This window comes from Argopecten irradians, chromosome 7 (genome assembly GCF_041381155.1).
Source record: "Argopecten irradians isolate NY chromosome 7, Ai_NY, whole genome shotgun sequence".
Taxonomy (NCBI): domain Eukaryota; kingdom Metazoa; phylum Mollusca; class Bivalvia; order Pectinida; family Pectinidae; genus Argopecten; species Argopecten irradians.
The window spans coordinates 23,523,504-23,544,409 of record NC_091140.1 but is presented as its reverse complement, the minus strand read 5'-3'; the positions used below and the strand labels follow the sequence as shown (position 1 = coordinate 23,544,409).

At 33.3% G+C, this 20,906-nt stretch overlaps 2 protein-coding genes across 5 annotated transcripts; one reads left to right on the top strand and one right to left on the bottom strand.

Moving 5' to 3' along the window:
• The first annotated feature begins 14 nt into the window (after positions 1-14).
• Positions 15-1,890, top strand: LOC138327908 (uncharacterized). 3 transcript variants are annotated; one of them, XR_011209130.1, is made up of 4 exons: positions 45-201; positions 477-631; positions 1,179-1,254; positions 1,609-1,890. XR_011209130.1 is itself a non-coding variant. In XM_069274361.1 (3 exons), exons 1-3 carry the CDS (start codon positions 30-32, stop codon positions 1,669-1,671), a joined length of 390 nt encoding a protein of 129 aa, XP_069130462.1. In that variant the 5' UTR covers positions 15-29; the 3' UTR covers positions 1,672-1,890. The 3 variants fall into 3 exon arrangements, 1 of the variants encoding a protein (XP_069130462.1); XR_011209131.1 differs by having other exon boundaries at positions 85-312; XM_069274361.1 differs by lacking the exon at positions 1,179-1,254 and having other exon boundaries at positions 15-201.
• LOC138327905 (uncharacterized) lies at positions 1,431-13,461 on the bottom strand. Of its 2 annotated transcripts, XM_069274357.1 has the most exons (9): positions 13,251-13,461; positions 12,754-13,004; positions 11,149-11,329; positions 10,514-10,620; positions 8,560-8,743; positions 7,279-7,394; positions 6,893-6,983; positions 6,069-6,280; positions 1,431-5,981 (listed from the first exon to the last, which is right to left on the bottom strand). In XM_069274357.1, the coding sequence occupies exons 1-9, from the start codon at positions 13,337-13,339 to the stop codon at positions 5,941-5,943; spliced, it is 1,272 nt and encodes a 423-aa protein (XP_069130458.1). In that variant the 5' UTR covers positions 13,340-13,461; the 3' UTR covers positions 1,431-5,940. The 2 variants fall into 2 exon arrangements, with proteins under 2 accessions (XP_069130458.1, XP_069130457.1); XM_069274356.1 differs by having other exon boundaries at positions 1,431-6,280; positions 13,251-13,460.
• Positions 13,462-20,906: the final 7,445 nt, after the last annotated feature.

Genomic DNA, 20,906 nt, shown 5'->3' with positions numbered 1-20,906 from the left:
CGAATTAGGTATAGAAGGCACGATGTAAAATGTCTGAAGAGTTCCGAACGAATTGGGTATATAAGGCACGGTACATCAGTTCTGTCATCTTTTTCGATCTCACCCATCTTCAGATGGGTTTCGCTCCGTCAGGGGCGTATCCTCGTGGGCCAACCACAGGAATCGTCCTTCTAGAAAACAAGCCGATGCAGCCATCTACAGGTACTGATCATTATTCGGTACAAAATTGCTGCTAAATAAACTACACGGTGTTTATTATGTATTTTTACCCTCTTGGTACATGTCATAATGAACAATAGCATGCAGAGACGGGTATTTGTTTTACTATTTTACTTATATTTTATTCTCAGTTATTTTTTTATTCATTGTGTACTGAATACATCCAGATACATACGGATCATTTAGTGGTAATATTTAGAACATGGTGATATAATTCAGACAGATATAAACCATGTCTCTATCTATCTGTGTTCCAGGACAGATGTTTATCCTGCTTACTATGGATCTCGGCAAAACGTTAATGTGTTTTCAGTATATTGGACTATGGGTGGTTTACATTTATCACAAATTTCACCGGGGAACTCGGACTCGGAGATGTTTTATGCTAATCAACTCTACATCACCTGACCAGGTAGGTGCATGAATGACGCCATGTCTAGGTCGTCTTTTGTCTAGAGGTTATTTATAGAATCTGTTCATTGTCTGTCACACACATAAATATAATCATAATTTTACAAAGAGAGGAAAGTATTATTAGTAGTAATTCAAGAGGCTTTGTAATACTTTTAGCCAGAAACTTGCATCGACTATTAAGTGAATTTTAAGAATATACCGGTAATGGAATTTGATGTTATATGGTGACCCGTGATTTCTTCCGACGTTGTTCTGTTTTATATTTGTGAACGTGTTGTGAATTGTTCACAGCAATCATGATTTTCTCTTTTTATCAGATGTATCTTTGCTTAGGAAATGTCTTTGACCTCGATTTGTAATATTGGTACTAAACAAAGAAATCGATCGATTCTTTTCGAGATAAGCGTGTTTGGTTTAGTAATTTATTTGATTCTCTATACACATATAGATCATTATAAAGGGATCACCTACATATCTTTCTGGTAAGCTGCTGTTAGTTTAGATAAAACAACTTGAATTTTTATTTTTATTTGTATTACCAAAAGAAATCATGTAAATGAGGTCACGATAACGCCTTTGTGAGTCAGTCACCTGTCGGACAGCTCTTCACACCTTCATCGGGTATGTACATGTAAATTATGTAATTGATATCTTTTGTTGTCTGAGTTATTAATAGAACATATCAAACCACACATGTGTTATCTTTTAAACATGGAAACTCTAACATGAACTGGAAATTTCCACCAATTAAAATGAAAGTGAGTTTCAAATATCAATAATAACTATGCGTAAAAATATGTGTACGAATTGTTCCTAAATCTTTATTGTGTGAAAATAACCCTTGTAAAATTAGTTTACTAATGTTTAACTACTATTTCTGCAGTATAATTGAATTCCTAGATGAAATAATTGCCTTCTACAAATCACGATGAGAACAAACCGTAATAAATATAAAACTGATGGGTGTTGTCACAGGAAAACCGATGGATGGTTTTAAAAGGAGGTCCTCAGTTCCCATCGCCTCGTCATTCTCTTTGAATCGCCGACCAATGGACACTACTATATCGTCATGATACCAGAGGAGGCTCGCCATTGTTAACATAACGACAGAGAGTGTGACCACCCTGAGCAAACAGAAACGCTAACCAAGGCTGGTACAATAAGACACAGAACAAACCTCAGTGAAATAATGTCGCCTTTAGTCTTAAATACTGTAAAAGTCTTCAATACTGTAATAAATGTAATGAAAACAAAAGATACACGAGTTGAGTTCTTTTTCGCAATTCTCACTATTCAAAATTAATGAACGGAAAAAAGGATTAAATTAAGAAATGGTAGAAATTCAAAACACAAAACAGGATGAAAAAAGTTTGAACATATGAGTCATACTGGTTATCAGAAATATGATAATTACCGGGCTCTCCGGGTCATGGTTTTATCGTTAACAGGTATTGCTGAATCATGGTCCCTATCCTGGCAGTCATCTACATATATCAGGTCTGAGGAGTAAAATTGTGTTTGCACCTAAAAATATAAAATGCTGGTTCTCGCTACCAGCGTGATTTCAGGTCAAAATTATGAATTTTAGTGACTTAATACTGTCAAAATCACATAATTATCCAATTGTTACAAATGTAGCATTTAGGTTAAGATCACAGTATTAATTGTTCTGGATAAAATACATACGTTTATCTATGAAGTCTCATTTTAAACCAATAAAACCATTTTAATATAGAAATGTCCCCTTCAATTTAACTTTACTGTTAGTGTCAAAATACATGGTTTTCGTTACATGTGGCAATTAAGGACCCTTTTGGAATCTGAATTTATCAAACTTCTGAAACCAACTTTGAATATTACTCCTTCGGTTACATAAATATATTTTATTGCGTTTATTCAAAAATATTTTATCTAGGTAATATCTAGTTTCACGAAGTGTTATTTCCTTTTGTACATTCTGAATTATCTCTACATATATACAGAAATATGACATAAATTTTGAATTTTCTATTTGTACATCTATGATTTTTCTCCATTGTATGGATTTTTCTTTTACTTTTAATATTTTTCCCGTCTGTAAGGAGCATTCTAAAGTAATCATCATAATATATAATTCAGACTTACAATACACGAATTTATTTCACAACATACCTGACATCATGTAAGAAAATCCTATATAATATTGTGATGGCTTTCAATATATACAAATTCTGCCAACATTTCTATAAACGATTTGAAGATAGACTCCCCTGACGACGTTAACGACATTATACAGGGAGATGACGATACTGATCATGAGTCAGACTCCACTGTGGAGAGTAAAACCGACAGTCAACGATCAGTCTCAATAATATATACATACAGATGCTATTCCAACAGCTGAAGTTAGGAAAACACCAACAAAACCTTCAAAAGTAAAAGATACCCTAAAATGGTCGAAATCCAACTTAGATTTAAGAGAAGCTACTTCAAAGTCAGGGACAAATGCATCAAGCTACATAAAACACAATCCCTTTACACCTGCATATGTCCTAAATGATAAACAAAAACGAATGCGCAATGAGAAAGGAAAAACGTCACCAACTTGAATTTAGAATCATCACACCAAGCACTATGTTAGTCACCACTATCATATAGACACGTAGATGAAAAATATATACCTACGAACATATAACTAAACATTCAAATATTTAAATCTTTATATCTGTATGAATATGCATATTATATGTATATTAAATTGAATGTATGTTTCTACCACAATAAGCGGTGTTACAGTATTCAACTTTCAGGGTATCACATAAACAGCGCAGCTGTTGATTAACAATTTGCTTATACCACACTTATGATTTATGATTGGTTGACATGGTGAGCTTTGACCGAACTACTTCAGTTCCACGATATCATTTTTCAACGTCATCAATAATGTAGTAACGTCATGCTATGTTGTGATCGCCGCTCGCTGTAAAGCGTACAGTACATATAAAATGTATGTGATGTAGTCGTTGTCCGTGACGTTGTTATGCATGGTGTAGGAATAATCTGTGAAACTCGTTTTAACGGAAAAGGATACAGGTGATTTTTTGTAGATATAACGAGTCTGAAACGGACTTGAACTTGATTACAAGTAGACGGCACGGTCTTGGCGTCCACCTGCTTTTATATAGTCCGACAATAAGTGTTATATTGTTGAGGCATCTTTGATAAATTAAACATACTAAGACGTTAAATGAGACATATTTCGTCCTAAAAAATTTATATCAATCGCGCTTCTTTATCTTAATATGACCTTTTTATTGGTGAAAATATCACTATATCTTATTTCCATTCGTCAAATACACATTATCATATGTCCGTCATATTGCTATCGACTGAAAGCGGATATAATTGTGGTAGAAACAGGTCACACGGCTCATAGTTGTTATTTTGAGACTCGTATTTTTTTTAAAGTTACAAAATAGAATAAATCCATATCCAACAACCACTCTATATGTACGATATGACATGAAAAATAACCCTATATTTAGATGGGCATAAATATATATATGTTTACACATGCTTTCATATATATATTATACCAGAAACATATTTAGAGAAAATAAAGTCATAAAGTAATAAATAAACAAATCTACATTCAGGTTATGGATCTAAATTTTATACCCTTATATGTTCAAGGTCTGAGAGATAAGCAAAAAAAGAATAGATTCTACTAATGGATAACATATGAAAAAAACCAACAACAACAAAAAACAGTTGGTAGGAAATTGGAACGATAGACTAAAACTGATCGACATAAAATACAGGAATGCAAAACCAAGAAAGAAAAAGACACCCAATAGTTTAAAAATAAATCAATAGGCTAATGGAGGGTTAAAAATCAAAGCATTGTGCAATTCACCTGGCACGGAAATAATCAAAGTGAAGCCAGTCGCATAGACCTATGGTAAGCCGACGAAGGAATTATGCAAATTACAATATAATATGACATTAGACCGGCACTAATGAAATCAACATTACATCAATCATTAAAAAAACCAAGAAATAACAATTCCTTAGACAGCGAGTAATGGGAAATAAATTATATTGTTCTAAGCAATGAAAACTATCAAAATCAGAAACGACTGATTTTGAATACAATTATTGATTATCTATTTGTTTACACCACACTTAGTATACACTCTGTACACATTCTGATTGGCTGACACGATTGACAATTGTCAACCCAACTGAGTACAGACAGGATAACGAATATAAACAATCTCAAAATATATCAAATGAAAGAAATGTCAAAATTACAAAACACAGGGAAATTATTCAAAATTATAAAAAAACGTGATTTTTTTTATACAATAGCATTTAAGGACCATCATTGGTTATGTTATGACTGATATAGTAACACAAACACCTTTACACAGGCAATATTTCTTCTCGCGAATTTCACATAATTTTTTTCATGTGAAATTCTGAATATTTTCACGTGAAAGTCATGTGAAGAAATATTGCCTGTGTACCTGTCTACCTTGTCTCTTGACGTCCTTAATTAGTTCTAGATCATTAATTTGTACATATTTAACAATTTGAATAAAGAAAAAGGTATCCACATGCTCATCAAGTTAAACAACAGAGTAAAATAATAACATTGTATTTTCTATACATGTATCATTAAAATACCTTGGTCAGTTGCATAATATTCCCCTCATATATACTAGAGATAGAGGATCTTACATGAGTGGCTATGTGATAGGAAATGTATCAAACAAGATCAGTAATTTATTATGCCACGAACAGTTAGGTGAGTGGCATATCAGATAGGATAAATTTCATACCACATAGTCACGAGTGTAAGATTTTATTTATCACATAACTATAAATAATAGAAATATAATTAAAACTTCAGCTTTCGTCTCTATATAGAATAGTAGAAATCCGGCTTGGATGTGACGTTTCCGTCTACTAAGACAATCATGCGACGTCATATATATATTATGACGTCAAAAATACCTGTGACGTCACATAAGTGTTATTACACACATGTGTCTTACGATATTTATGACATGGGCGTATGCCATGGCTGGGCGAGCTAGTTATGTGATGAAGAATGTTTGGCTACACCACTTCATATACAACTCATGACCGCTCTCTTACAATGATGTACATTAAACAAATTGCTTATATCAATATCAATGTACTGTACACACGGTAGAGCACTATGAATAAAATATTCAATCTAGCTAGAGAGTGTTCTAAAAAGTAAACATAAAAAACTAATCACAATCAAATGTAATCAAAAGTATCCTGATCGGTAAGGTTTTAATATTTGTCTTGGCTAGTGTACCATTGCTTGCCATCAGGCATATGGTTCGGCGTTTTGTTTAACCGAATATGAACCTGATCGTTTTAGTATTTGTCTTGGTTAGTGTACCATTGCTTGCCATCAGGCATATGGTTCGGCGTTTTTGGATCCATTCCGCGGTACATCAATTCCAACTTCTGCTTTTGGTTGTTGGTGTCAAACTTGAAGTCAACCTTTGACGGATATTTTTGAACTTCGTACACGTTACATGTCAGATCACCATAAAAATGGCTTTCTGTGTCAAATTTTGTGTAGACTTCATAGGACTTTCCTTGGATAGGACATTTTCCAGAAGATCTGAAGTGAATAAATATTAATATGTACGTTGCCTTCTCACTTGTAATAAAATATGAAACAATAAATACTTTTTTGAAGTGGTATTCCTGTATCAGATATCAGAGATTTAAAAAATAAAAGAGAAAAAAAATTCACAATTAGAATAATCTTTTAGGTTTTATTCTTACATATTTTGTTGTAGAGATACGCTTTTACGGAAGATGTCAATTTATATATATATATATTCCAATTTATTGGTTTAACAAAACTAACACTTCCGGGTTCTTCAATCTTAATTTTTAATTAGTAATCTCTCCTGGTATTGATTGTAACGTCATGAGTTTGCGAGTGTCACGTCATATATTCAAGAGGAAACGACACGAGTTACGCTTATAAAATAATGACGTCGCAATTGTTACCTTCCCGAAAGGGAGAAAACATCTGTAAAATATCAAGACGGAATAACATCCAGTGGAACCACATCAACACCTCTTTTACTTTAGGCACGGTAGTTGATAAAGGACTAAACACGTATTATTACTAATGTTTCTTCAATACTCAATTTCACTAGCAATTTTTCATTTTGGCAACACTCATAAGAAGTTAAAACTACTGAACATTTTACAGACTTACCGGTATTTCTTCCACAAACAGACGCAGATAGAGATTGTGATCACTAATAACACCAGTACACCAATAATCAAAGCGATACCCCAATCTGGGACTACAACAAAAACAAGTTGGTAACTCGTCAGCAACTTTTCTGTTATGATTTATACGTGCAGCGGTGCTATCATTACAAAGCAGTTGACAAAATCCAATGGTAGTTTTAACAGGTATTTTACACTTCATTAATGTACATGTCTTTTTGTTTTATGGATGTTGCCAGTGAAACAAGATATCAATAAGGACCTTCAATGTTACAGGACAGGACACATAAGCTAACATGTTAATCCATTGATCATTTCATTTTAAAATTCATCAAACGTGAAAAAAGTAAGAAAAGAAAATGTATTTACAACGTGTCGGTCGATTTACATATACTAGTGACATCGTATCCCCATAGTTATATGAAGAAACTTTAGGTAAGAGATACTTCAAACCCGTCCCGTCAATCTGCACGGTGGCTACGAACCTGAATGCAAAAATAATCAAACCTTAATTCAAATGTAAAACAAAATTAAATTTTTATGAAAATTGTTTTTCAAAACTCAATGGAATAATTCAAAAATATGACAAAAAGTCATTACATTAATGCTTTAAATACCAGACTACTTGACAAAATAACATGCGTTTAAGGATCTGCTCTGGTGAGGTATATGTCTCGTTGAAGTCCCGTTTCAACGTTAATCAAGGAGTTTCCGGGATTTTCAAAAACTAATTGTCTCCATTTGTAGCAAGTAGCCATACATTTAATATGTAAAACAGTAGACTTTTATTGTTTGTAGAATTTGGCGGCCATTTCGAAAACATGCATTTCTTACACTTTGTAGAGAGGTGAAATTTCACCTTTTTTACATCAATGTTTTTACTTAGCTCGCAGACATTTTTAGCAATATCAAATTAGTTTTTGGATCTTTTTTAAGTTCACTGAGATGAAAATGATAGTCAACGATCCTCTATGTTCATGATGGTTTTAGAAACAGTAACTTGTTTTCTTTTAAACTGCAAAATTTAAGAAGAAGTTATTGATCAAAACTTTTTCTGTGAAGTGTTGAATCTGTCATTTTTTTCAAATGAGGTATTTTCATCTTCAAAATTTAGGGCTATGCGGTCACATTTACAGCTGTTCTGAGCAAAAATAATGAGTTGACTGTGTGATATTATTATTTTCTTAAATAAAACATTGGTTTTCTCATTTTGCGAATAATCATATTTATCAGACAACTTATTTGCAAAATATTGCTTTAGTTCGTCATTCCTCAAAACAGTGAAATTTCGGTACATTACAAATTACGCCAAATAGCTATATTTGATTCATTATAGCTCAAAATCAAACACACCACCACATTTTTTAAACTACATTTATAACTTTGGTATGAGTGCATATTTCCAAAAATCTACAACAGGGACAATGTTAGTCATCAGAATTTTAGTTTTAGTTTTCACCAGTCTTAGAACAGATCCTTAATGTACGATTTCTTTCATTTATAAAGTGCTTATAATTTACAAAACGATACATAACGACGGGTTTCTTTTCTTTCATTTGGGTATAAACAAATGATTCGCTCAATTATAGTCCGATTTAGTATGGAAAAAATCTATTGACATTTTAACAATTATTTAACTTAATAACGTACTTATCAAAGGTGGTAGTAGGCCGGTCAACACATGTCGAAACACCAAAGTAAAGACTGTTGCCGTCAATAATCAAACTCTCTGCCCTGCTGGAACCATCGACTTCGAGGATTTCAGTAAATGAATTATCCGTAGATGTATCTATCTTCAATATTCTATTATCTTTTATAACATAAACTTTACCATCTGAAACAATATAATATCATAGGTGATAAAAACAGAGTTCAAATATGCTATTTTTTGTTGATATTCGTATACATGTATATTGGGAAGCTTTTTATGACATCTGATACAAATACGGGGTTTAAATTGACGTAATTGTCAATAAAATATATTTTAAACAAAGCCCATAGCGACTCTTGCCTAGAAAGATCGCATCGCTTATCGCCTCTGATATCACCAGGTGGCCTTATATTCATGACGTCATGTGAGACATTCAATGCGGCAGTATTGCGGTATAGGCGATTATGAATACTTAAAACTGTCCTTTTACGTGTATTTTTTTTAAACAATAAGTGGAAATGTATCTGTATATAATATACAATGTATTAATTACCCTGATATAATACAAAAGATCGTTTCTTCATTCTAATCGTGTCCCTATCCCCGCTTAATATATGTACTACACACCTCTATATTTCCTATAGCGCCCCAGGAACTTAAATCCTTACTTAACAACACCGCACAGAAAGGGTTAATTCATTTTACCTATTTATTCGACAAAATTTCGAGAGAGGGATGTTCCTGGTACGAAAATAGATATAACACCTCCCTATATATGATTTTTTTTTTCATCCAAAAGTAGATCTACAGAGGTGGTTGGCTAAAACTTTTCATTTTCACTATGATCATATTTTGAATATACAAAATTATATAGAGGATCGTACATGAATGACTATGTGATATGGAATTTATCAAACGAGTTCAATAATTAAGGCGAATGGCATATAAATTATTTAACGAGTTTTGATAAATTTCATATCACATAGTCACGAGTGTAAGATTCTATTTATTACATAACTTTTAGTAATAGAAATTATAAGTAAAACTATAAATTTCTTCTCTATATAAAACAGTAGAAATCCGGCTCGGATGTGACGTTTCCGTCTACTGTGTTATTACACATGTGTCTTACCATATCTATGACATGGCCGTATGACATGGCTGGACGGGCCAGTCATGTGATAAATATAATTATATACCCAGTGCTATTTCGATATCAAAATTTAACCTTCCTGATTCGTTCATGTGTAAACTATAAATTACTAGTAGTGGGTGGCTTTAATAGAAAAGTTCTACGTATCCATCCATGAAAAATGACGTCATGTTCGACTCACATGAACTTTACTCAAAATTAATGACAATAACTAACCTGTAGTGACTTCATTTTATAAATTATGACGTCAAAAATGTGTCATTTTGTAGGGCAATAAATCACGCTACCGAGTAGGACTAAATATACCCCATGGTTTCTCCTTGTTTATTTCCGCGAGTACTGAGTTTTGTGGCTGATTTAAAACAAGATCCAAATGCGTGTTGACTGTCCCTCGATCGGCACAACGACTTCCGATACTTGATTATCTAAGATGACGTTACAACTCAAGGGAGAAAACCCAAAGAAAAAATCTGATTCTCGGCTGTCGTCGAAAAGACGTAAAGATTGCCTTCATTTATGTTACTATTTTGAGACAAAACATAGGCAAATGTCAAACTACTGTAAAAACTGTTTAAAATTGAAAATACAAATGTTTCTAGCGTATTATCTCATTTTCCATGTTCCTTCTGTTCTTATCACCTTTAAGTGTTAAAATAAAAATACATTACATCATTTGTCTATTATGCCAAATTATTGTTTTCATCTTCAATTTGAATTTATAATAATTGGTAACTAATTGTAGACTTTTGTGCGTTTTCAACAAACTAATTTATACGTCGGTGGATATCATACATACATACCGTCGACTGCAATACCATCGTAGGATCCAGGTCCCATTAAGATTTTCTTGTTTGTCCCCTCATAATTGGATTGCCATACGCCTGAGGTTGATCCCCAAAATAATCTCCTGTACAATACGAAATTAGTGTCTATAAAACTAACGGGTAACACCACAGAAAGAATTAAAAAGATGCTCCAGCTTCGTCAGAGCATGGGCAGTAGTTATTATTTGGACAACTCTATGATGTTTAATTGTATGTAATTGGAACAAAAATACATTCAGCATGTGAAGTAAAATCACTGTACTTATTACTCTGGACGGCTTCGAAACAAAGAAAATATGGAGTGATTTTTAAAAACTAGTGTTCGCATTAACATTGAAAGAAAAAATGTATATAAATGTTTAGGACTAGTACATTAACAATGATATATTTGATATGGATATAGAGGCAAATTATGCCTGCGTCCATTACCTTACTATGTAACTACAATGTATGTAACTAAGTAAAAAACTTTCGATACTGCAAAAAATAATCCTAATTCATATGACCATATAAGTCAGCGGTGTAGCACCTTTTAACTAAAATATTAAAGGCGTGGTATTTTTATCGCTAAGAGAAATGGCCTGAAGTTGACAAAATTACCGCAGTTTTACCTGGTTTTGGGATCAACAGCTAAGTAGAAGACCTCCTTCACATCTGTATGGATGATATTACTCTGATCAAGAGTAGGCTCCTGTCCCATTCTAACCAGGTAAATATTACCCGTGTATCCAGGTGAGTACACAAACAAGTTACCAGCATCACTGTCAATGGCAATTGCTTGAACGTAAAGATCTGAAAAGAATCATGTATACATTTTAATGCTATGGTCTTCATATTGGTTAGGAACGGGCATCCATTATTGACATATATTTACATATCCATACTTTAATTTGGACATTTCCTAATTAAACCTTATTAAATAATTAAACTGTAGAGCTTCCGGTCTCGGCCTAAGGTGAGAATCGCTCTGTCGTTACTCTGGGATGATGGTTCATAGTTGTCATTCAGTATTATGTGAATATTTCACCACTGTCCAACCATTTGATTGGTTCCACCAGTAGTGGATACGTAAATCCTAACAAACCAAACTTTATGATTAGATATGTTGTATATTTTCCTGTAGCAGCCTGTAGAAAAGACTTAATTACTTTTATCATACCTCAAATGAGAATCCTGCATTCTGATTGGTCGAGAGATATTTGGTATTTCACACTATCACACGGTAGTAAGTATTATTACAATAGTAGATAATAGACACGTTCGTAGCCCCCTAGCAACGGATGATAGTGTATTTTTGACAGTGCAAAATATTAACCGCCCGAACAAGATTTCTTTTTTCGACGCCATCTTTGTTTTTTGAAGTGACGCTTCAAAATATATCTGGAGCTATTAAGTTATAGTTTTGCCAAAATAGACTGTTTATCAATATCTTTTTTTTCACATTACGTACATGTACGGAGCTTTCCGTTTACACCTTTTCGCTTACCGTCCAAGCGGTTTTAATAATCCTGTCGTTGATTAGGTGAACGGAAGACAAGCGATTACAAGCGTCTTCGTGACTTTGCTAATGTTGTAAACAGACGACGGGACGAAACCAAAATTCATTGAGATTTACAAAAACCATTTTTAAGATATGAACAAACGCATGAGACAGGACAACACGAATATTACACTGAATGCTTATTGTGGGTATTTTTTCACAATGCAATGGTAATAAGCGCTACTGAGTAGAAGCTGAAGTTGTTTTACTGACGATGGTGAGTTTTCGCCTTTTGCTAAACTAAGTAAAATAATTCAATAGATTGCAAATTTTTGAAAAATAGTTTTGCTTTCAGACGTTTGGTATAATAAAATAAATACTACATGCATTAGAGGGTAAAAGAGCCTAGTGTCACCCCGAGGATATCATTGTCACCCCGAGGCGTAGTATTTATATAGTATTTTATTCAGTTTTCACATAATATATTATGTATAATGAAAACAATAGTTAATGTGATGTTCAATAACGGGTTATATATGCTTGAGTATTTTGATAGGATGATCCATCAGATAAATTCTACTGTTTTGCTCACTCGTCTACATGCACGCATCGTTCAGTGTCGCGTACACTTATGAATAATTATAAGGAAACTTCGGAATATGCGGCCATGGTCAATGAATCATATAATTGTGTAATGTACACCTGCAGCCAAGGAGATTATAGAGAATGATCTCACCTGTTGTGGCCTCCTCTCTGACGTCAGTTCCATCTAGTCTCATACTGTACAAGGTAATACTGTACACTGATCCAAAATATATCCTTTTGGATATAGGATCATATGCTATGGTGTCGACAGAGGTTGTTGTTGTTGTAGGTAGTGGGGAGGAATATTTGTTCTCTAGTTTATATAGAGCATCCCCGGTATCTCTTGTTTGTTCCATCATAACTAGACTGCCAAACACCATGTGTGATCCCCAAAATAACGTTCTGAAGAACCATATATATATATATATATATATATATATATATAATTAACAAATATAATACATATATGTTCATGATCATGAACGAAAATGAATTTAATTCTTCAGATGTATTGAAATAAACATACAAACGTTTATACCAAAATATGTAAACGACATTTTTAAAAATATGACAGACATACGACAAATATTTTACACGCATATTGGTAATATGCCTATATTTCATGGTTAGAAAAAAAGAATATTTTACCTAGTCTTGGGATCCACAGCCAAATCAAAGACTTCCCGTTCCTCTGTATGAATGATGTTACTCTGATCAAAAGTAGGCTCCAGTCCCATTCTAACCCGGTAAATTTTACCCGTGTGCCCCTGTGAGTACACAAATATGTCACCAGCAATGTTGTCTATTGCTATTGCTTGAATGTACAAATCTGAAAATAAAGTAAAATGGAATGAATTGAATACATTTTTAGCAAGGATGTTCATTTGAAAATAGGTTTGTCATTTCTCCGAAAAACGTTTTTCATGAATCTTGACCGTGAATCTTTGAAAGAGGTGAAATCAAGGGAACGATGGCAATGCAGATTTTCGAAAGGCTTTGGCATACCTTAAAACCGTGATACAATTTATACCAATTTCATTGAAAATCGGACAATATCGACCAATCAGAAAGAATGAATTAGCGGAATCGCAAAAATAAGGGTCGCATGCACCTCTCTTGTAGACAATAATGAATACTATTTCACACAAAAAGAAGAAACAGAAAAGTCCCCCTCCACATACATAAAAAATCATTCATTGTTTATTTAGAATTTCAAATATCGGAACGAAAGTATGTCTTTAATCATCAAACAGCCATGCATGACATAACATAAACAATCATTCCTATGACCTCGATGTAACTTTACAGTAAACCAAACAGCCATACCTGTCGTTGGCCTCCATCCTGACGTCGGTACCGTCCAGTTCCATACTGTACAGGTGAATATCGAACTCATATCCAAACGGGTACCGTCCAGTCCCATACTGTACAGGTGAATATCGAACTCATATCCAAAGTATACCCTTCTGGATAAGGGGTCGAACGCCATCGTAGTTACATCCATCGAAACATTTATTGACGAAAAATATCCATGCTCAAGTTTATAAACAGTATTCCCGGTAGTTCCGGACAGGAGGAAAAATCCATCTGTATTTATATAGTGAGAGAATACCATATTTGTTAATCATCGCTAGTCTATTTTATAACTTTATAGCAATTTACCTGTAAATAAGTAGTAAGAATCAATGTAACATAACTAATACAATGTTTTGAATTTAGTATGAATAATAAATTATAGAATTCGAAAGTATTTTGTTTGAAACATCTTTTATTGACAAAGGTACATTGTGATCCGAACGTAAATAAACAAGCCCAAACCTTATAAAAGAGCAAGCGAACTATGCAGAATTGACAATGTAAATGTCGGTTAAAACGACTTTCTGGAATGCGGACATAGTATTTAAAATGGAATGGAGCTATGTATATAAACTAGCATCAAGTACTACGTAGTTTGATACCAGTATTGTTATTCTGGAAATTTCGGGCTTTCCGGAAAAACCTAACATTTCCTTTTTTGTTTTCTGTGGGGTTATTCTCCAGGGTTTAAATTTATACCAATATATTTTTCAAATTATCTCCTGTGATAAGTCTATTGAAGATTGAATTATTAAATTAAAACTTTTTCCAATACAGATATATTTTCTTCGTCTGGGAGAGTTCAAACTGTGTCATTTTACAAACGATAATATTTATATCACTGTGTTCTTGACGGGTCAGGTTGAGATATAAAGTAATAATGTTTGCAAATAGGATGCGATTTCCTACCACTGGTAATCGGTATATAAGTATCGCGGGTATAAATTGACAGTTTGTAACCTTAAAATGTATATGTCTATTTATGTAAATTTTATCCTGTTCAACACCGATATTTAGTAAATGGAATATCCGGCTATTGTGTACAACTTCTCCATGCATGGATGCATTCGTAAAACATAGAGTACTTCCTGGTCTTACTATGAATAGAACGATAATAAACAAGTCTTCACCGACTAATATCATGTTTCATCGTAAATTACTTCTTTCATTGCAAACTATTTTATATGGTTACGCAAATAGATATATAGTTTAACATATATGACGTCAATATATAAACAACATAAAAAATATTAAGCAGGCTTTCTAATATAACATATCAATGATAAAGGAAAAGGAAAAAAAATTAAGTAACCTTCCTTATATCTGTAATGCTTTCCTCGATGGAGAAATATAACTTAAGGAATTCCTTGAATTTAAAAAAGTGTTCGTCAAACTGATGAATGGTATTGTTTATGCTCTGTTGGTGGTGCATCATCTTTAAAATGTATAGAAATATTATGTAAATTTTGGCATTTCTAGTTTTAAAATTAATTGATGGCATTATATGTAGTAAGGATCAATAACATAGCACAACTCATACCATAATTTGAAAAGTATGGCCAATCGGGCTCGATACGCGACCCCGGACTTACTGGTCCGCCGCTCTACCGACTAAGCTAAAGGGAAATTCCCCCCGAAGCTAGAACCCTACCGTATCACTATGTACACTATAGACATCCAAAACCTGCTACGTTTAAAACTTCTGATAGGATCAACAACATTGAAAATTCCGTAGGCGTGAAGCTGATTGGCTAAACCTAAGGTTTGCGTTGAAGTGACCCCGAACAGGGAGTTATTAGATCTTGTATTGGAGCGTATAGTAGAGCTTTGTAGCGGAGCGGAATTACAAGTCTAATTTTAATCTGATTGGTTTCATTGCCAAAGCTGCAATGTGATCCGAACGTTGATAAGTAAACCGAGACATTATTAAAATGCAAACCAAATATGGGTTATTGCCAATGTAAATGTCGCTTAAATTGCTTCCTTTTAAACGGACCTTCACGGGAATAATATACACAATATTTAACGCAATAATGTATTCAAACAAGGTACAATTTATGACAACTGATAACCTGTATATAATTAGCAGGATATGAATCGGCAGTATGTTACCTTAAACATGCTACACCGCTGACGAATGGTATTTTATTTCTATCAAATAAGAAGACGAATTTACAAAAATGTATTATTTTTTCTTTAGTTACAAAAGTCACTTAATTTAATTGGCGCCAAAAGCAAAAAAAATTGTATTATATGTATTTTTTCTTAGAAGGAAAAACAATCTTAAATTAAGGAGCCTTCCTTATATCTGTAATGCTTTCCTCCGATGGAGAAATATAACTTAAGGTGTTCCTTAAATGTAAAAAATGTTCGTGAACCTGGGCACTGTTAATTATACACATATAAACATGATTAAACTAGTTATTGTTCAAATGAACGGTATTGTTTATGCTCTGTGGGCGGTGGATTATCTTTAAAATGTTTATGTATACTGATGTAAATTTTAAATTGTTCAACAACGGGATCTAGTAAATAGAATACGCGGCTTTTGTGTAAAATTTCTCCTCGCATGGACGCGTTTGTAAAATACAGAGTATTTCCTGGTTATTCACAAATAAATAGAAAGACAATAAACAAGTCCTCACCGACTAATATCATGTTTCATCGTAAACAATTTCTACATGGTTACACATTGGTTACAAAAGACATATTAGACATTACAATAGACAAATATGACGTCACATATAAACATCTTATAGAATATTAAAGATGCTCCACCTCTGACAAATGGTATTTTTTCACTATCAAAAACAGGAGCTGACGATTTAGTATTTTTCTTCAGTCACATAAGTTACTTACTTTACACCATTACCACCATTGAAAAATTTGAGCTTCTTATTTTACTTCAAGATAAAAATATGAAAAATAATTAATTGCATCCCGGAAAAATTCCGCAGCACTATATCCTATATGGAACGAAGTACTGAATGCGCACGCACCAAAGGCGAAACAAACTATTTTATATTATTTTTTGTGTTAATTAGGCATATATATACACGATTAAACACCAATTATTGTTCAAATGATGAATAGGATTTATGTTCTGTCGGCGGTGGAGCATCTTTAAGTATGCTTTCTTATATAACATATCAATGATAAAATATCCCATTATTTTTGCGAAACTTATAAGATATTAATCTTTAATCTGATGTTAATATTTCCTGTTAGTTCTCTCATATTATAAAGACCATATAATTTATTATACTAAGTAATCAGAGGAAACTGCATACACATGCGTACGATAACAATGACTTAGACTTTCACTAGACTAATAATAAACCTTAATTTTGTCGAGTTTATTCACCTCTTGATATATGATATAAAATATTTACGTATTCCCCTAGTTAGCAAGGGAGAGATCTTGATGGTGTATATACATGTTTAACATACGACGTATGTACAAAACAGCGAAGCCGTCGTGCAAAAAAAATATATTTTGAGTAATAATACAAATTGCAAACCCAATCTAATTGGGAAAATAGTTGTAGAACGTGACTTTGACTAACCTTCTCCACAAGCCAAGCCGACCACCACGCAGAAACAGATCAGGAACCTTGTGGTAACCATGATGACCAGTGATGCTAGCCCTTTTAGGAGCTGTATACCCAAGGAGGTACTCGTCCCCTTGTCACTATACCTGGTGTGATCGTCGTCTTGTTCTGTAGCAAAACTTGGAACGGCAAATAGTTTTGATCCCTTTGATCTCCAACACAGCTAGGCGACGATCAGTTTGCAAAGCGTGTTTGATCGGCTGATCAATCAGGGAACAGTATCCGTTTGAATTTAATACATTGATTGACTACTAATTTTGAAAGTAGGCGGAGCCTCTGTTCGTCGCTATTTTTTTTCTCAATTCAATGATACACGATACCAGAAAAAATGAATGATTGGCTGATTGTTTTCTTTCTTCTCTGCCTAAATGTACATATACAAATTGCGCTCCATTGTGCTGTATAGTTTAATATTTGTCTACTTTGTCCCGCATTACTGCTCGTATCCCATTATGTTATCGTTTTCGTTTTGTATGGCTTGATAAAGGGGCAGATCCCCTCGAAAGTTTAACATTTTTGTTTTGTACACACGGTTGGAATTACTTCCTTTTCTCATATTTACCATTTGAAGTAATTCGTATCCAACAGACTTACGCTTGATTGGATCCCGTTCATCTGGAAAATCTTGTTGATATTACGTCTTTGACCCCTTCATGTACATGTATACATTGTAGCACAAATTTTAATCCAGTTGAAAATTTATGTTTGGCAAACTGAAATCTGTATTCAAACAGGGACGACATCTTAACATTTGCTTAGAGCTCTGCATGAATTATCCTCGGCAGACATGCAACATCACTATCGAAACATTGGATATTTGAATGTTTACCATGTTAAAACTATTAGTGGATATCAAGGATTTATAAGTGAGACGTCCTTGGTGATTAAATTTGTATGTTTAATACATTTGTATTAGCATTTTTTGGGTTTTCTGGGAGTTCCACATTGGCAAATTTTCAAATCATATACAATAGCACAAAAATTGTTTTAACAAACTTTTTTTTTTCACAAATCATTGTTGCTTTGGTGTTTACAGTGCTGTATTAGCTTTTCAACTTCTAAGTAAAATGTCCAATATTATTAAAATTGATGCATGTATATGGTAATAAAATATTTATGTGAATAAATTTGGCAAACTACACGCTGTGTTTAACGAATGTGAACATTTTAATAGTATCTTAACAATTGCAAAAAAAGAAAGAAATATCACCGCGTACTAGAAAAAACTATTAGTCAAAAATTACCTAACGCGATACTGTTCCTGATGGTTAAGGATTCAATAAAGCCTGACGCTGGGGTTTTTAAAGCGTCTAGATCGGATTCAAAGAAATCTAAGAAAAAAAAAATTCTTTCAATTTTCTAAGTCTTATGCGACTTGGCTTTTATTTGTCAGGAACAAGGAAACATCAACAAGGAAAACCCAAACCTTCCTTATTCAAATTAGAATACACAAAGGACTTGATGTTAAATACATAGCATTGACTTGGATAATTATATACGTTAAACTGCCTAAACCGAATGTCATTTAATTCACAACATTTTTTTTTTATTTAACACATTAACATCTTTATTTAATCTTTGTTTTTTCCTTTGCAATTTCTTAATATGACAGTGTACATGTACATCCCAGTTATACAGAAAATGTATATCCTTTGTATATTATATCTACTGTATATATATAAAACTTCATTTTAAAAACAACATAATAATTCAACAAAAATGTATTAATAGTCCCATGATTACACTTATAATTAATCCATACATTTAACTTGTCACCTTAAATGATACATGGGGTAGGCTTATATATAGGTATACACTTGTAGCCCCAGGGGTCATCCCCACACTTACAGGTAAGTGTGACACCTTGTGTATTACCTGAGCAAACCCATAGGTACTGATGATACATGTATTACTTCTCAGGACTACAATGTGTATATATTTACGGTGCAGTATATCAATAATTATACTGCATAAAGGGGGGATCAAAATATTATAGGGGGGAGGGTCAATATTTTATGCATAAAATATTGACCCGGGTCAATATTTAATGGGGGGGGGGGGTCAAAATTTTATATGACACCGGTTTAACTTCTGACTGCAATACAATAGCAAAACTACCACATGATACGACATAGAGCACAAACATATTTTGAACATTTTACATATTATAATTGATAATTAATTTTTAGGGTTTTCACAGAGCAGTCAGAGCTTTATCATAGGCAAATAAAAGAATATGTAAAATAATATGTCCATATAGAAAACATAAAACTACAACGGAAGTACATGTATCTCTTTTTTATTTTTACAAGAACACATATGGATGCTTAGAAATGGGGGTCATATTTATACAACCCATCTTACCATTCTTTGAAACACTGACAACCGGAGTCGAACTCTCCGGACTAAGATGAGAGTTGGCTACCCTTCGAAGATGTGATGGATATAATGGAATCAACAAAATATCAGTTTTCGCTGTCTTATTATGTCTAATTGCTATAATGATAAATGTAATGCAAATAACCGAAACATGACTTTTGTTTTGTTTCTGATAGACAATGTCTATTAAACCAATCAAGGTCCCGCACGGGGCATTTACATACAAAACATTTATGATTACATAAAGTAGACATCATACAGGACAACGTTTAAAGTGAAAACGCACTTATATGACTAGAGATTCATAACTAGATAACTATAAAGGTTATATAATAGTAGATATACAACCAACAGTAGATAAATAGTTAAAATGTATACAATTTAGCTTCCTAACTGTTAGCAACAACGAGAAGTGGCTGAGTCGTTTCAGTGGGAAATTGAGTTATGTAATTACCGACGAAGGTTATATATAGGTTTCTAGGAACAGACCTGTTCCTGCTCAATATCAGTGAACTGTTATGGCTAACTGTCGATGTGTATAGCACTTTATCTGACAGAGTTTGGAAAATGAATCCTCACAAGGAATAACATTATCTATACATTGATTCCGCTGCAGTCCTGGTTAAGAGGTATTCCTTCGGTTTGACATTAGAGAAGAATTTTCATTAAACACGAAATAAATACTAAAGAAACTTGTTTCTCCTACCATTCACTGATTTGTCACCGGTTTTAGTCGTGAGAGATCTCTCTGTCACAATTCCTAGGGTAATGACAGATTGGGTTTGTGATTTTTGTTGTCACACCCTCTAGGTAGGGAAAGATTTTATTAATCATAAACATTGTCTATCAGAAATAGAATCGTTGTTAAAATGGTGCCGGTATAATGGATACGGTATAACTAAAAAATGTTTCTAGCTATATCTGTGTGATAAATAATGAGACTTAGGGTCGAATTCGT

Bases quoted from the DNA above. Each gene is read 5' to 3' on its own strand.
- LOC138327908 (XM_069274361.1), top strand. From the start codon at position 30: ATGTCTGAAGAGTTCCGAACGAATTGGGTATATAAGGCACGGTACATC. The intron at 202-476 runs GTACTGATCATT...TCTGTGTTCCAG, and splicing joins GCCGATGCAGCCATCTACAG to GACAGATGTTTATCCTGCTT. The intron at 632-1,608 runs GTAGGTGCATGA...GTGTTGTCACAG, and splicing joins ACTCTACATCACCTGACCAG to GAAAACCGATGGATGGTTTT.
- LOC138327905 (XM_069274357.1), bottom strand. From the start codon at position 13,339: ATGGGACTGGAGCCTACTTTTGATCAGAGTAACATCATTCATACAGAG. The intron at 10,621-11,148 runs GTAAAACTGCGG...CGTATTGTACAG, and splicing joins GCTGTTGATCCCAAAACCAG to GAGATTATTTTGGGGATCAA. The intron at 6,984-7,278 runs GTAAATACATTT...TTTTTGTTGTAG, and splicing joins TGTAAATCGACCGACACGTT to TCCCAGATTGGGGTATCGCT.